General features: G+C 36.7%; 1 protein-coding gene across 2 annotated transcripts in view; it reads right to left on the reverse strand.

The window, feature by feature from the left end:
* Arp2 (Actin-related protein 2) overlaps positions 1-17,977 on the reverse strand; it is a 115,612-nt gene extending 97,635 nt beyond the window's left edge. The window contains exon 1 of one of the 2 annotated variants that reach the window (XM_081725637.1): positions 17,781-17,977. In XM_081725637.1, coding sequence (XP_081581763.1) covers positions 17,781-17,828 — 48 coding nt within the window. In that variant the 5' untranslated portion in view covers positions 17,829-17,977. The remainder of the gene's footprint in view (positions 1-17,780) is intronic. The other variant, XM_081725638.1, reaches the window with a different exon arrangement.
* Between the last annotated feature and the right edge of the window lie 274 nt (positions 17,978-18,251).

Genomic DNA, 18,251 nt, shown 5'->3' on the forward strand with positions numbered 1-18,251 from the left:
CCCTGTAATTAATGTAACAAACGTCGGAGGTGATTCTGACACCGAAAGATGTAAAACAAAAAGTCCTATGAACATATAGCATATTGAATATACTGGCAGAGTTAGCAAGAGCCAAAGTGTGGGAACAGTACGTTCGAAGCGGTAGATATCGACGTGCACAGAGACAAACACGTACATATGTCAGGCACATAACAGATGTTCAAAGTATCTGCCATGGACAACAATGCAAGCATTATCAGAGAAAGAGAGCAAAATTTCCGGCCACCAGGTCGCCACTGGCGACTAGAAATTTAGAGATGCGAACAGTGTTCAGTAGGAATGGTTTCTACCTAGCTCACACGGCTGAACAGTTTCTGTTTTGCATGCAAATAATTGCCACTGAGTGAGAGAAAACACAGAGTGTGAAGTTTTCACAACGGACATAGAAAGTGAAGAAGTCTTCATAACGCTGTAATTCGCCCCTCTTTTCCTACACTCAATCGAAGCTGTTTGCCTCTTGGATTCCTGCCTTACGAGGTTCCCAAATTTGCTTCCAATTGTCATATTTTGTGCAGTTTTACCTGTGACTACTGCTTCATGTGAGAGAGACCTCAACAGTTTCAACAGAGTTAAGATTTCCTATAGGAATTCACTAAAAACTGACACACTGGATGATTTACTTACAATTTCCATCAATGGCCCTTGACTTAAGGACTATGATCCGAAAACTACAAAACTGACAACTACTACTTCAGTGCAGAGAGAGAGTGTTACACAAATGTGGTCTTAATATAACATTTTTTTTTAAACATATATATGAATTGTCCACAAAATTGATTATCCTGAATCTAATTATCTGGTTTTGAAATTTTATGCCCTGATGCAATCTCTTTCTTTGTCAAACCAAAGGCAGGGGGGGACCTCATAATTTGTACGTGAAAGACACTAGCGACGATCATTTTTGGATTGGCGAGTGCGTTTTTGCGCCCTGCATTATAACGTTGGATCAAGGATTGGAGAACCTGTTCAAAGATACCAGGGTCATGGCGAACAGTCGCACAGGCGTTCCCAACAGATAAAAATTCAATGGATTCAGGTCCGGGGACCAGGCAGGCCAATGCATTGGACAGCCACGCCCGATCGAACGTCTTGGGAAGCTGCTGTTCAACCACCAGTGGGCATTCACACTGATAGGCGTGTGAGCCCCATCAATCCATGTACACGTGTTGCGGCGAATCGCTAGGAAAACATTCTCCAGTAATTCGGGCAGTCTTCCTGTAGGAAGATCAAATATTGTGCTCCAATCAGTATTCGGGATAGCATGTATGGACCGACCAGTTGATCATGGACAATACCACACCATACATTGAGTCCAAACTGGTGTTGATGATAAGTGACAACTGTAACATGCGAATGTGCCTACATGTGTGTATTATGTACATTGACGATACCATCACTTCCACACGTGGTCTCATCAATGATCAATACTTATGCCTGAAACAAATGATGGTAGTGGTCTATTGAATAAATGGTCTATTGAATAAACCACTGGCAAAATCCTTTACAAGGTTGGAAATCCGCTTCTGTCAATCCTTGTACCCTTTGCAGGTGACAAGTGTACAAGGCATTTTCATGTAACACACGCCACACAATCATGTGACTAACATGCATTCTACAGCTAAGTTCTGTCATATTCGTACTTGGCTCATTGTCCACAGCTTCTAACATACGGTCGAGAAATACAGGGGACTGACAAAAAAATCTAAAAACACTTCATACAGGACACGTAAGTTTGGCTCTTTACTGTACAACACCTGTTGCGGTTGCCGATCTTTTTTTTTTTCAATGTGTCATGTGGGCCTTCCTTTTCCGTCAGCAGTAACCAGTTCACCTGTGAGTGTTGTGATGTGAAAGTGGTGCGGTAAAATTGGTGACCTGACAGACTTCCAAAGAGGCATGATCGTTGGTGCCCGTCTTGTTCGAGCTTTAGTGGCAACAGTGGCGAACGTTGTGGGGGTATCGAAAGGCACTGTGTCCAATGTCACGAGGGCATACACATTTCATGGGCAAACGACGTCTGCAAAGCACAACAGTGGTCGAAAGACAATCCTGTCAGATAGGGACCGGAGGGCATTAAAACGGATTGTAGCAGCTAAAAACAAGACCACTGCAATGAAAATTACGTCTGAACTTAATTCCGAACTACAGAACCCGGTTTAATCGGAAACAGTGCGACGGGAACTTCAGAAAATGAAAATTTATGGCAGGGCCGCTATCGCCAAGCCCCTGGTCACAACAGTAAATGCCAAGAGGCGTATCCAGTGGTGCAAGGACCACAAGGCGTGGACTCATGAGCAGTGGAAACACGTAATGTGGTCCGATGAATCGACCTTCACCTTGTTTCCAACAACCGGACGCGTTTACGTATGGAGAACACCGTCGCAGGCCTATGATACAGACTGTCTGCTCCCAACTGTAAAGCATGGGGGTGGTTCTGTTACAGATGGGCAATATCGTGGTTTTCTGCAGGTCCCATCATAGCCCTGCCTCGAATGATGAATGATAAGGCGTATGAGGCCATTTTGGGGGACCAGGTTCTACCCATGGCCCAAATATTGTTCCCTGATAGTGATGGCATCTACCAAGATGATTTGGCACCCTGTCACGCTGCAAAAACGGTGAAATCATGGTTTGAGGAGCATGACCAGGTGCTATCACACCTCCCCTGGGTCCCATAGTCATCAGATCTGAACATCATTGAGCCAATGTGACCTGAGTTAGAAAGGCGTTCGGTCTCATTACCCTCCACCAGCATCCCTTAAGGAACTGGAACATGTTTTGGAGAAACAATGGTACAAAATTCCACACACCACGATTCAGGAGCTGTATACGTCCATTCCACGTCGGATCCAAGCTGTTTTGGACGCAAAAGGAAGCCCCACACCATACTAGTACTAGGTATGATTTTCACACTTTTACAAACGTTTTAGATTTTTTTGTCCAACACCTGTATATTAAAGGGTTGAATACGTGAAATTTTCGTTCGTTATCATTACAGACTAGCAGAAGGGTTGAATATGCGAAATTTTTGTTCGTTATTATTACAGACTAGCAGAATACTCGTTCTTCGCACGGGGAGAATACATTTCATTTTGGATATAAAGGCACCAAAACTGTCACCAATCAACTTATGGACCTTCCCCTAAAACTATGACTTCGACACTAATATCGGTCATTTTCGATTATCTTCACGTGTCACCATCCCCTCTTAAGAGTACTAATAGGGATGAATTTTAATTCAAACTTCTCCCTCCCCTAAGTTGCGGGGGTGAATTTGGATTTAAACGGCCGGAAGTGTCATTGTTCATCTCCGCAATCACGAAAACTATGGATTCAACACTAATATCGACCATTTTCAATAATTTTATATATATACACACCTCCTCCAAGTTGCAGAGCTAGATTTGGATATAAGTAGTATCAGAAGTGTCACTGTTCATCTCAGCGACTCCGACAGCGGGATACGACACTAGAGATGCAAAAAAGCTGGCTTTTTTGAATCGATGTTTTTTTGCACATAAAAAGCAGGCTTTTTTGGAAAAAAATGAGAATTTTGGAAGTTTTTTTTTTCTTTTCATTTTCATGATTTTTCGATTTGAATAGCTTTCTTATAGTGTACTCTTCTTGTAGTGAAGTTAAATAAGATTTCATGACCTAAATACCATATATCGCTCTGGAATTCACCATCATGATGGATGGAACACATGTTTTATGAATTAAAGTAAACATACAGTACTTAGTATTTGAGGGCAATTGCAGAGGATATTTAACATTATATTAACTTCTGAGTTATAGACATTTTTTTCTTCTCTACGTCATTTCTTTTTCAGTCATCCGTGTTTCATTTCTTAGAGATTAGCAGGCCTACTCTAGCTTCTAGCACATAAGTTAAACTTATGTTTTTCAATATATCCGTCAGAGCGTACGTTTGTCAGTATAACTGTCAGAGCGTACTTCCACATTTTTGTTATACTGTAGCTGTGCAATGATTTAGCAATAATCTTCCGGATACAACCTTGAATACAGTTTTATACAAATAATCAGTAGCGGATTCAGAAAAGTATTTTAGCAGGTGTTTCTCTGCTTAATGTTTGTTTTTTGTAAAATTTCCTAATTTTTATTTGAGGAGAGCTTGAAGTTTATGAGTAAAGCATAACAAATATTTCGATTGTTTTAGAAATTCCGTAATTTCGGGATACAGGCTTCAATCTGTAAGACATTCCACCCTAACCCCCTTCGCAAATCCGTCACTGCTGGTAATTAGTAATAACAACGATTTAAAAACGATAAAGGAAGTCGGCCAGGATTCACATTACACGCACTATATCTACATTCACAGATGGAATTAAGAAAAAAATTTGTCAAAATGCTCAAATTCAGGATTGAATCCCGGACTTCTCGATAGAAGTGCAAAAACTAACCACTCACTCATGGTTATTGTGCAGTTGTGCTTAACTTAAATATATTCTCTCTATATATGGCTTACGGAATCCGAAGTTCCAATGCCGCGTTCACAAAAGCTCTCCACTGACTTCTATCCTTAGCCAACTGGATCCAATGAATGAGAAAATGAATTCATATTGATTGTTTCAGTCATACTCAATGATATGCAATAATCTTTTATCTAATGTTTTATTGACATTTTCTACTGCTCTTTATGTTATTCTTTCAAAAATCAGTGATTTCATATTTGAGATACATTGCTTACATATTGATCACTAAATCTTACTTCAATGATATAATAATTGTAAATCGCAATCAATTGTGTTCGTAGCACGAACACGCATACGAATCACACTTTTTTTTTTTTTTTTGGTGAAACAAACGTATCTCCCACACATAGGTTATACCAGCGCTCTCTTCTGATTTTTGTTGTTAGTAAGGTTAGTGAAGAAGCAAGAAATGAAGGGCGAAATGCATTGCACCTTAATTTAAAACAATCGATAACATAGTAATAGCAGCCACGGATTAAATTTATTTACACATATAGTTTCAGTAATAAACTTTATACCATTGATAACACATATCTATATAAATTTCAACATTCAAAAATGTGCAGAGATAAAACAATGCAATCCTTATTAAATCAAACGTCCTGGAAACCAAAATGGAGCCACTTTTTTGTATTGCCGTCAGCTTTTCTGCTATGATAATGATAACGATTAACTGCTGACAGGAGTAAATGTAATTTGGAATATAAAATAAAAGGAGTTTATGAAGACAAATTGTAAGTTTTAATGAAAGAAATACGTGTATGTGATACTAAACATTGCAAACACATCATTTACAAACTTATATGTATATCATTAAACTTATATGTAATAAGAGTCCCTCTTTCAGGAGGAACTAACAGTAATTTCTCATCATAGTTCCATTTCCCTTTATAATCTTTACATCTGCAAAATGTTCTGGTGAAAACGCTCACCCTCTTCATTGCTTATAGCAGCTAATTTTTCAGAGAAATAATTCAAATAGAACTGCACACAGTGAATTAATTTTAAAATACATATTTCAGCTTTGTGCCTCGCAATTTTTCAAGAAGGTTCTGTACCAGTATTTTATAGTTTTCTTTTCATAAAAGTAAACCTATCGATGTCGAAATCTAGTTTCTTTGACCAAATTTGGCCGAGAAGTGTGGAATATTAAGAAACGAGCTTAAGCAAAATTTAAGGTGCTTCCGTCCATAAAGACGGTCGCAATGGCCAAAAACCTGAATGATCAGAATAAGCCATAACAATGTTTGAAGTTCGGAAATTTCACTTCTAAAACGGGTAAAGGGATGAAAAACGAAAACACATTAACCGAAACCAGGAGGAAGTAGACATCTATTTGAAGGTATGATTATCACAGCCGCTATCTTGAAGTCGACCATCTTGTATCTCGCTCGACTTTTTTTAAATAGGAAAGAGGCCATATGATATATCAAATTTTGCTAGAATTTTACGAGAAATACAATGGTGAAGTCTATGTCTCCATAAATTTATATTTAAGACATAATGAAATATACATTGATATGAATTCGTTGGTTCAAAGATTTCTTAACAGCTGTATCATTTTGAAAAGAATTCAAGACAGAAAAACCTAATGTACGCTAGTGAGAACATCGTAGGTAGCTATTTATGAAAGCTATAATCGGTTTGAATCGTTATCGACTGCAGACAAAATGAAATAGCGAAGAGACGATCACAAACCTTAAGGAACTGATGGATGACATTTTCTAATTAAATTACTAGAGTTAGAAGACAGACTTTCATAAGCAACCACCTATTCAGTACACACTAATGAATATACGCTTTTCGTGACTTGAATTTTTTAAAAATACATTCACGGGATTATTCGCAGGAGAGGGAAAATTTGTCCTCTGGTTTAGTATTTTTAATATAGCTATAAGAGAAAGAATATGCAAAGAAGTTGCACTGAGGCTGATTTATTTGATATGATCTCGGTATTCACGGTATATTACCTGGCATAATCAATAAGAACACCAGAAACTTTTACCTAGTGGGATATTTAAAATAAAGCAAGGTGTGCACCCAGAATAATGATATACTTGGGGGAGTGTTAAAGGTGTTCGGGGTGTGCAGAATACAACCTAGACATATCTATTTTTACAACAGAAGTCGTAAACGTAAAAATAATAAAGAAACTACTGCAGCATAAAAATCAGAAAATATTTGCTTATAACCGAAAACATAATGCAAACTATTCATTTACCTGTTAAGGAGAGGCCATACCTTCCCTTCTGAAATCTATGGATGTACTCGTATTGCAATATGTTGCTGTATGTACTTGACAACCGAGAGTAGCAGAGCCATCTTAACGTTACAACAGTCACTTGGCCGGAGAGCCCCGCGAGCAGAATGACATGTAATTATTACATATATTAGGAGCAAAATGTAGTCATAGGGACCATAACACACTTGTTTTCTCTGGAGCTTAATATGGTGCTAAAACGACACTGGAGAGTAGATTAGACTGCAAGGTCGAGTAGATGGCACTAGCGCGGGGCCCAATTGGGAGCAATCGGTCCAATCGGCTTAAGGCTGCCCCTGTTTGGTATTCATTAATGATTGTGAACATCACATGAAGCACAATTTTCTCCATATCACCACAGTTTTCAAAAAACTTACACGTATTTCATTAAAAAGGTTTTATTTCGTGTGTTATTGATAGTGTAGTTTGCAACACTGAGTGTGAATTTCACTTGATATTTACCATCATTAGTAAAACCAAAATGTCGAATAAAAACTATATTTGCGTAAGTTGTCATAAGAAGAAGAAATGCATGAATATCTTCCTTTGATATCGAATGATGTACACCTGTTGAACCAACAGGAATTGGGGCACACACAATCTTTACAACATCACGAATATATATATATATATATATATATATATATATATATATATATATATATATATATATATATAAAGTAAGCACTTTTGATGGTGTTGGACTTGCAGGTGGAAACCTATTGCCAGTAGCTGGTCCATGTGGTACGTAGCATTTTACTCATAACTGATATTTATAACTTTTGCAAGCTACTAGTCTCGAGTTCTACATACAGGCCACAAACATCTCTTTTTGTAGGTTGTGAGGACGGTAAGGTTCTAGAATGCAGGTCCCCCCAAACAGATTAGTAACTAGGTTGGTTCCTTTCCGTACTAAATTTTAATATTTAATTTACATAGTATTGCCGAGCGAGCGTGAGCGAGTAAAGGCGGGTCAGAGTCCCGCAGGGCACGTTATTTTCTCTGTCTATATTACAGCTAAATGGAAGGGGGATCTGTGCTCTAGAACCTTGCCTGTGAGGACTAACTTTGTACCAAAAATGCCCCAGATTGATTAGACTGTCTTGGTATGGTCGTAAGTTCGGGCCTGCTCCATCATGCATCTCCCTTTCTTCACAGTACAATAATATATATATATATATATATATATATATATATATATATATATATATATATATATATAAAGAAACATTCCCAGGCCTAGACTTATGCCATGAGTGGTTCGAATCGATAATTCACACATTCTAGGCCGCTATGTTCTCGAAATTTTATTATTGCATTTTATTTTACAGAGCCTTTTAAATGAAAAATTGGGTTTGCCATTTCAAATATTCAGTTTGTTCTTAAATCATCTCAAACCAAGTTGAGAATTCGTTTACTCGGTGCATTTACGATCTCACAGTGGTCCAAACCCCATCCCAATGTCAATATGCTCGAAAACCCTGGTGGGTTTTAAAGCGGAGTTATTTCAGGTGGGTCTAACCCGAAAAAAACACTTTTTTTTTTTCGGGCAGGGCCCAACTGCGCGAACGCTAGGTCAAATGTAAGTTAATATCATTAATGAGATTTTTAAAAATCCCGCTTTTATTAGTCATCGATACTCAACTCATATGGATAATCTGATATCTGATAAGTGTTGGTATATTTTATTACTATTTGGTAAATGTATATTGAAAGTGCATAACTATGAATTACTGCAAATTTTCATAGGATGCCCTTTTTTTTTTGTCTAGAAATATCGAAGTCCTAATCTTGGGGTCTTCTGAAAATAATTTTTCAGAAAATAGGTAAATAATACTCATACGGTGTTTCAACACACCATAATTTACAGGTAAAATTTGCCAATCTTTCGTTAAGGAGGGTCGCGTGTTTTCTACTATTTGGCTAACCTCTGTTAATATTAGGTTAGATTTTGCCCCTTTCATCAAAATATTAATCATTAAATTTAACACTCTGCATAGAAAGACATGTTTATAAGGAACAAACTTTTACAGATGAAAAATTAAATAGTAAATAATACACCTATATTTTATGGGTACAAACGTACGATTACTAATGTAAAACCATTACAAGAACTTAAAAAAACTATTAAAATAAGTAATTGTATATAAAAAAGGACTCTTTTATATATTATTCTCCGGTGCAGTACTTCCCCAGTGTACAAAAGCTGTGCTTTACTTTACACGCGTAGCGTTACTAGTAAGAAATCACTACAACTGGTATAGGAACTGTTATCAATGCGAAAACCCAGCATTAAGGTACTTGTGAATGCAACATACGTAAGATTGCCGATTCATTGGAACATTCCTCGGAACAGTTCTGAGATCAATATCGAAACAACAGAAAAATAAATTCTGGACAAGTTCTGCAGACCACCTAATAGCAGGGTTTGCCCAAGTGGGCCCAGCTCGAAAAAAAACACCGGGCTTTTTCGGGTTGGACCCACCTTAAAACCCACCTGGGTTTTTGAGCTTTTTATTAGTATTTGTTGGTACAACTAAGGTGATTACATTGAAAGTGATTTTATCAGATTTTTTACTTTCCTGGGCAAATTAGATGCTTTCACGTCAAGGTATACAACAGTATAAGACTTTTATAAACTTCTGAATGCACTCAATGAATTAAAAAAATAATTTTAAAAAACCTTAGCTTGAGGTAATTATAGAACAAATTAATGTATAGATTATGCTTATAGCCTGTTTAAAGTAAGATATGCAATTTTATATTTTAGAAAATACTTTCCGTGAAAAGTGTGCTCGCGTTATCCCTCATCGGGTATAAGGTCATAGGTGCCGGTACTAACAGTAAATATGTAGTGAATTAGTAACACTATTAGTATTATTGTTTTATTACCTTTGATGGTAACACAAGTATTCTTCAGTAAAATTTGGTTTTCCAACAACAACAGTTTAGTTCAGTTATTTGTGTCCACTCTTCAAATAAGCATTCTGCAGAATCAACACCAGCAATAGCGTAAAATTTCTTGTCAAATTTAAGAAGCTTAATGCTCGGAGTTCCGAAGATTACGTAACTATTACTATTTCAAATGCTGAATTCAAACTTCTTTACTAGTGGAAGTTTCGATGTACATCAAGAAAAAACTGCATTTTCGAAAATAGGAAAAAAAAAGTCGCGAAAGAAGTGCTCGGGAAATTCCCGCAATTCAACGCACAAAGCGTCGCAACTGAATAATTCAACAATAACACTATTTATGTTACGCTGGAAGATATTGAAAATGAAATCTTTAAGTTTAACGTCCCACAGTTATGCCGGTTAGGCTAAAGGAGACGGCGATAATGAGAGATGAGTGAAATGGTGGAATGAAGAAATTGGGAGAAAATTGGAAAATCCCGAGAAAACCCACGAGCACGGTGTTTGTCCACCACAAAATCCACACGGCGCGAGCTGGGATCGAACCAGGGACCCCAAGCACCGGAGGTGAACGCTCTACCACTGAGTCACCACGTCCCCTGGAAAATACTGAATTTCATTTAAGACATATTAAAACAATTACTTTATAAAATATGAATTATGTCTGTGGTTATTGTTTTAAATTAATTTTCTGGAAAAAGTCGTCTTGCAGCAAGTGCTCAGGAAATTCCCGTAATTGAACGCGCAAAGTATCGGAAGTGAACTCCAACCAATGGCGGCGATTAGACGTCAAAAGTGGAAACAGGGGGGAGGGGGGGCAAGACATGATCTGAATATTTGATATCAATGTTAGTTTTCCTGGTTGCTTGTAACACTTTGACGAAAGGTTGTATAACTATTAGGATACTATCTTTTTCAGTTATACCGTATATCTTGTTTCATATTTTACTAAGTAAATTGACAAGAGCAACGCAAGTAGATCTAGCCCTTTGTACAATTTATTACATGATTCGGTGTCGTGAACATCGTCCTAATGTTCTCTGGACCCAAGAAAATTGTTTTCACTGGTAACATGACATTGTAGTGCACTAGTTACAGTGTCTGTGTGAATAACAATGAGAAGTCCTATTACAGTAAGGACCTATTAAATGTGTTGATTATTCTAAAAGGCATAAGAGGATTGTGTACAGAAAGAATTTTTGACAAAACTTTTATCTTGCGGTAAAATATATGTATTGCATACAGCGCGTCTGCCAAAACGTACTATTAGGAGAGGATGATTATTTGTGTAAAGGGTGCTTTGAATATTTACCGTGAACAACGTGAATGTGTGTGAGATATTGGTGACCACGGAAAAAGGTGTAAATATGAAATTACGCACCAGCAAGATAAAGAATTTGTTCCTCTGTATGTAGATTTGGAAATCATTAACCAGACAGTAAACATGTTAAACATGAATGTGTCGCCATTGAAACTGCAGTTATCAGTGAAATCTAGACTACAGTGAAGAATTCACCTCTCAAAATTTTTCATACTGCCTTTCAAATAGCCTTGTGTACAGGACACAAATAATCATCCTCCCCTAATAGTACGTTTGGGCAGACACACTGTACGCAATCCATATATTTTACCGAAAGATAAAAATTTTTGTCTACAATTCTTTCTGTGCACAATCCTCTTTTGCCCTTTAGCATAATGAACACATTTAATATGGTCCTTACTATAATAGGACTTCTCCAATATTATTCACACAAACACTGTAACTAGTGCACTACAATGTCATTTTACCAGTAGAAACAATTTTCATGGTTCTAGAGAACACTGGGACGATATTCACGACACTGAATAACGCAAACTATCAATAACGCACGAGATAAAACTTTTTAATGAAATACATGTTTTTAAGTTTTCGAAAACTGTGGTGATGTAGGGAAAATTGGGCTTCATGTCATGTTTAGAATCATTAAGGGATACCAAATATCAAAGAAAATCCACGTAGCATCATTTGAAAACAAATCAAATTCTACCAAGTTGGCAACACTGCCAACCGAATTGCAACGCACGTAAAAATCATCATATTGATACAAAATCAACTTTCTGAACGTTACCAAAGCTTTAACACACAGTTTCTGATTTAAAGCGAAATATATATATATATGGGTCATTCTATTTGAAATGAGACTTTTGATGTAACTGATATGCTGAGGGGCAGGTAGAAATCAAAACACGTTGAAATTGTGTAAGTGCATACATTGCAAAGATAACTTGAAATTAATAATGAACTCGGTAATACTTTTATAATTTTATTTAAAAATATTGATGTCAAAATAGGAGATATGTCACCTTCGTGCGATGTATCCACTTACAGTTTTACTTGAAGGATTCGAAATTATTAAAGTACTATCTTTTATTCGCCAAGTATTAGACGACTTAATTAACCTATTAATATCAATGAATAGATGGAAATAAATTTATAAGCTAAAGCTTTCTTTTATGCTATTAAAAGTAGCATTCTTTTCTGTATCCAGTTTTTTTGTCACTTCCGTGCTAATGCATTTTAAAAAAACATATATGTCCGCCATATTTCTCAACTTCATTTTTGTCGTAGTCTCAGGACTTGTTAGTTTATGAAACTTTCCAAGGAAGGCGCCAGTTAAGCGAGCTAAGTTTGTTGGTGGTGATTGTTCCTTTTTATTAGTCTGAAATCGCCCTTGTTATAATTTGGTTCAACACAAGCTGTCAACTCCGTTCGAAATTATAAGAAGGTATGTATAGATGATAATTTAATTTAGTTGAATCATAAAGTTACTCTTTAAGAATTAATGCTGAAAGTAAGGGCAAACAGAATCTAACCTTAGGGGTATATCTTAATCGTGCCATAATGGCGGACTTTGTCACCTCCGTGCGTATAAAGTAATGTCACCTCCGTTCATTACTGCGTGCACGGAGGGGATGTGATATGTAATATCTTCAAAATAGATTAAATTAATCGAAAAGTGGAAAAGCAGTATATTAGACAAGAGTATTTTGCATGAGATACCGTTATCACGACTCACCAATCTGCTTTCGCTTTGCGAACATTTTATAGATACGACATTTATTTTCACGTTAAATAATGGCTGCAAAACGAAAGTACATAGGTGAGTCGTGATAACGGTATTTCATGCAAAAAAAATAGTGTCGAGTACAATGAGCTTCCACTTTTTAATTAATTTTATCCATTTTGAAGATATTACACAAAATCTATAAAATTAGCGGAAGTTTAATTTCGTCACAATGAGGCCTCTTAACTAGCTATATTTTTAATGCGCAATCGTATTTCTTCTATTTATAATAAACAATTACGAGAGGGGGGGGGGGGAATATAAACGGGATTTTTGTTTCTGAACATCAACAGTTGGTAAGACTGGCCGCTCGCTTATGTTTAGGCGGGACCGCTGGGAGTGGATAGAGCGTTCTGTTAGATATTTCCCGCCATTTCGTCAGTACCGCTCATGATGTCGGAGCAACAAGTGCACCCCTCCACTGCGCAACACATAATTATAAAATGTCTTGCTCGTGAAGGAGTTACAGCGGCAGAAATTTCCCAGAGATTGACTGCACAGCTCGGGGATCAAACATTGTCAAGGACGCGTGTGTATGCCTGGCATAAAAAGTTCAAGGACGGACGAGAACGTGTGGAAAATCACCAACACGATCGCCATCCTCGGACCAGCATTACGGATAAAAACATTCGTGCAGTTAAAGACATTATTGACGACGATCGACGAGTAACAGTATCAGAAATTGCAGAACAAATCGGAATCAGCTATGGAAGCTGTCAAGCAATCATCAACAACGACCTACAGTTCCGTAAAGTGTGTTACAGATGGGTCTCTCACCTTTTGACCGAAAATCTGAAGTTGAGACGTTTGGAGGTCTGTCTGGACGTCTGGAGGCTTAAAGCAATGTTTGCGGAAGAAGGTGATTCATTTTTGAGTCGGATCGTCACCTATGACGAAACATGGGTTCACAACTACACTCCTGAATCCAAATAACCCAGTAAGGAGTGGCGGAGGAAAGGGGAAACAGCACCAGTGAAAACCAAGACTCGACTGTCAGCTGCAAAGGTTCTTTCAACCATTTTTTTATCGATCGGTGAGGCCTGTTGCTGATTGACTTTATACATGAGCGACTCACAATATATGCTGAATACTGCTGCGAGCTGTTGAACAAGGCGAGAGATACATATCGCTGCAAAAGACGAGACCAATCGCTCCGACAGATCCTGCTCCTGCACGACAATGCGCGACCCATACTGCAGCTTGAACTGTCTTGAAGTTACAGGAAATGCACTGGACTACATTTGAACATCCTCCTTAAGCCCGGACTTATCGCTCTGCGATTTCCATATGTTCGGACCGCTTAAAGAAGCTCTAGGAGAGCAATGATTTGAAGATGACGAGAGCGTGGAAGAGTTCGTGCGCAACTGGCTGGTGACACAACGCTGTTCTTTTTACAATGAAGGCATCAAAAAGCTGCCCAAGGAGGAAACTATGTGGAAAAATAAATTGTAAGTGACTTGTGGTATTCAAAAAATGAATTTAAATAAGAAATAAAATCCCGTTTATATTTGATCCACCCTCGTATTAAGGATAGCATATGTTAAAGAAAATACTGTACTTCATTTGAATGCTAATGTCAACAATTGAGTTCTGGACATTGGCAATCATTTAAGCACATCTGTAATACTAATGTTATATTATGTAATACTACCGTTTTCGAAATTCGTTACAATTTTTTAATTTTCAATTGGAAAGAGATGGTCTTGTCACATTTGTTCTGATGTCACATCCATGCTGGTATAAAGACTGATCCATTCCATTAGCTGTCACCTCCGTTCAGAGCATTTTTTAAATTTACCAATATTTCTCAAAATATTGGTTCTCGTGTTGAACCACTGTATTGATGTTAATATAATCATTATAGCAAACAGAAAAATAAAGAAAATAATGATTTTGAACACTGTGAAAATTTCGTTTTTCAAACCCTCAAAAACCCCCTTTCAAATAGAATAACCCATATATATACATATATATATTCTATTGTCCCGAGTCGATTTTGGGTCCTGAGTTGGAAACCCTGTAATTCGAAAACAAAGCGGTTTAGGAAAGTTAGGAAACGAAACGAAATGGTTTAGGAGAGTTAGGAAATTAGAAAGAAAGTATGATCAAACTACCCGCTGGCATAGAGAAGAAAATTATAAAAATTGGGAAAAAATCACAGAAAAAACATTTAAAGAGAAAGCGCAGGAAAAGTGGTATGAAGAAGTTGTTAAGAAGAGCAGTTTAAAAGGAATATACACACATAAAAAGAGTTATGAGAAAATAAATTACATGAACAATGAGTTAGGAAGCATTTTACTTTTCAAAGCCAGGTCAGGGAGCCTTGAAACAGGGGTAAGACTGAAAAAATTTAAAGAAGTGAATGAAAAATGTCAATTATGTTTTAAAGAAGATGAAACATTAGAACACATATTGTTAAAATGTGAAGAAACCCAAAAAATCAAGGAAAAATGGAAATGGATCGATGAAATGAAAGAGGAAGGAAATTTGGTTAAATTAGCTTGGAGGCTAGGCTTTAATGTAAATGGAAGGGAACTAAGTGAGAAAGAAATGGAAAAAACCAAAGAACTTCTTGAATTTTGGTGGAAAAAGAAAATGGAAAACGCTAAATTAAAAAAAAAAAACAGTACTTACTTTTTTTTTCTTTTTTTCCAGGATCCAAACTTCCGAAGAGAAGGAAGGAAAATACCTTGAACCTGAACCTGAAGCGGAATTCGACTCATGTTTATACGAACTTTTCTACTGGATTTGATGTCAGGATTCACCTCTCAAAATTTTCATACTGCCTTTCAAATCGCCTTGTGTATAAGACTTGCCCATAGGAAATATTTACATTGCAAGTACAAAAATCGAAATTTCAATAATGAATTCCGAATGTTAGGGGCTTCAGCCGCATGAGCGGTTAACGGATATTAAATACTTAGGTACTTCTCCAATACATGTAAAAAATTCAGATTTTTAAAAGGTGGGGTTTTTGACAAAATGGCGTCCAAACATGGCGTCTTAATGAAATTTTCAGCTTTTCATCATGCTATAACGTGGAATGTAATAATCAGAAACGTAAGTCCTTTACATTTTCAAGAGACCTTATGGAGTAGATTTCGATGCTAGAAGCAGATAGTTGATATTGCTCATGAGAAAAAAAAAAGTTTGAAGTTAGCAAAAATTTCACAAAGTTTGCAACACTGCGACTGAGTTGCGCAATCCCTATTGGACCAATAGACGAATTTTGGCCACCACTGAAACATACAACTTTATACTCTTCATGCCATTGCGATTATGTTACTAAGTACACTCGTTTCTCTACAATAACATTTTTAATTTGACATGTGTTTCAGTTCTTCGAGCAATCCGAGAGGAGGGCAGGCATTTTGGAAGGCTGAATATTGAAGAAAAATTTTTTGCAGCAAAAAGAAAAAATATGGGTCTACTAATTATGTATGTAGATTCTTATTTTAAAAAATAAACGACCTATGTTTAGCAGAAGGGGTCTAGTTCTTTTCTCTAAAAAATGTTACAATTTTGGTAATTTCTGTTCACATTCGGTTAGTTTAGGTTAGGGTTGGTTAGTTTAGTTTATGTTATATTAGTGTAGGAGTCCTGCATAATTTTCTAAAAAAAATGATAGAATTTCGCTTATTTCTACTAATATTGTGTTAGTTTAGGTTAACTTACGTTAGTTTATGTTAGATTAGGTTACCTTATGTTACATCTAAGCACTTGCATCACTCGTTTCCCCTGTAAATTTTGCGTTTTTTACGTGCTTCTGAACTCCTTGTACTAAACATACCCCGGCTTAAGTTTAGAGTTGCCCCTCCAGTCTGAAGTTGCCCTTGGACTTTGCAACATACAAAAAACAGTGCTCAAAGTATTAAACATTGTTACATTTCACTTCATTTCAAAACTCCGTGTGTTTCACAAAAATTTAAAAGGTTTTCTTCATTATTTTTGCGCATCCGTTACACCTGTTCGCCATATTTTACAACTACCATGCTGCTGAAACCTTCCGCAATGCTTCCGCATCCGGCAAATTGTACTAAATTCCACATATCTTTTCTCGTATTAAACATAACTCACCTGCCGAACTTACATTCCTAAACATCAAATAAAAACTACAAATTATCATTTCTTACCTCATTTCTCATGTAAATTTCCTGATTTTTATAAAAAACGGAGGGGTAACTCTAAACTTAACCCCATACCCCAAATAAACTAAATCTGAGACAGTCGTGTGGGCCACTCTGGACGATTTGAAATGCAATCACTCATATATCCACCGTCGCTGACGCGTCTATTAATTCCAGACGGGCCTCTGTGCGAGCCTCCGCATGTTTTTGCTCGGTTTCATAGCATTAATAGTGCTTTCAGTGGCCACCTCGCATAGGTTGGTTTATTTTTGTTTTTAGCGTGTTCGGTCAATTGCTATAAAAAGGAGATGGCATTTAGTATCTCCCCCAACTCGTTCCATGGCTCCAGAACAGAGTAACTTTTTTGTTGTTGTTTAAATTGTGACAAAGGTAGTAAAAAACGGACAATAAGGGGCTTCTAACCTCCTTCGCTCGTTCAGCTAATTTTGTGAAGTAACACTGGAGATTTTGAATGTGCAAGATTGAGGGAGATACTAAATACCAGCCTAAAAACGTGTATAAATATAACTGTATTTATAAGAAAAACATGAAAGAATTCTAATTCTTCAACAATCATTTCTGGTGCCTTCCTTGAACTTCATCTATGCTCAATCGGTATTATCAAGTAAAGAAAAATATTAGCGACCGAATCATAATTTTGCAACAATTATTTCAAGAAATGTAGGGTTCCCACTTGTGATAATTTTAGCCTGATAAAATAAGTTTGATAATGGCACATTGCTTTTAATATGAAGAACCACCCAATATTTAAGCAATAAAACAGAAGTGATTCATACTTGCACTACGATCACTACCGGAAAAGAAGAAAGATAAGCAGTACACTTACCCCTGTTCCATTATCACATACAATGACTTTCCTTCCTTTGCTATCCATTGAACATTAATATAGATTTTAGATTAGTTATAACTGTATATTCAAAATTACGAAACAAAAATAATAAATTCCAGTATTTTGATACAAATACCCCACAGCAAGACTCCGGTGCGCTACCTGTCACATCCCAGCAATGTTGCCAACCAGTTAAGGTAATAACTTGGTATACCCGATCCACTTGTGCGAGCTAGTCCCGTGAGTTTTCTTCTCCATTGCGTTGCATTACACAAAATTTTATGAAGATTGGTTATTTGTAATGGAAAATAAAAAGGTATAGCTTTAGAAAGAATGTAATATTATCATACTATCGATCTAGTGTAAACTTGAACACTTGAAACTATTAATCTTTTCAACTCAGTAAATATCAATAAAAAATCATTAATGTCTTATCATTCTCCCATTTTAATGTCCTATATAGTCTTA

This window comes from Thermobia domestica, chromosome 9 (assembly GCF_964235325.1).
Source record: "Thermobia domestica chromosome 9, izTheDome1.hap1.1, whole genome shotgun sequence".
Classification (NCBI taxonomy): Eukaryota; Metazoa; Arthropoda; class Insecta; order Zygentoma; family Lepismatidae; genus Thermobia; species Thermobia domestica.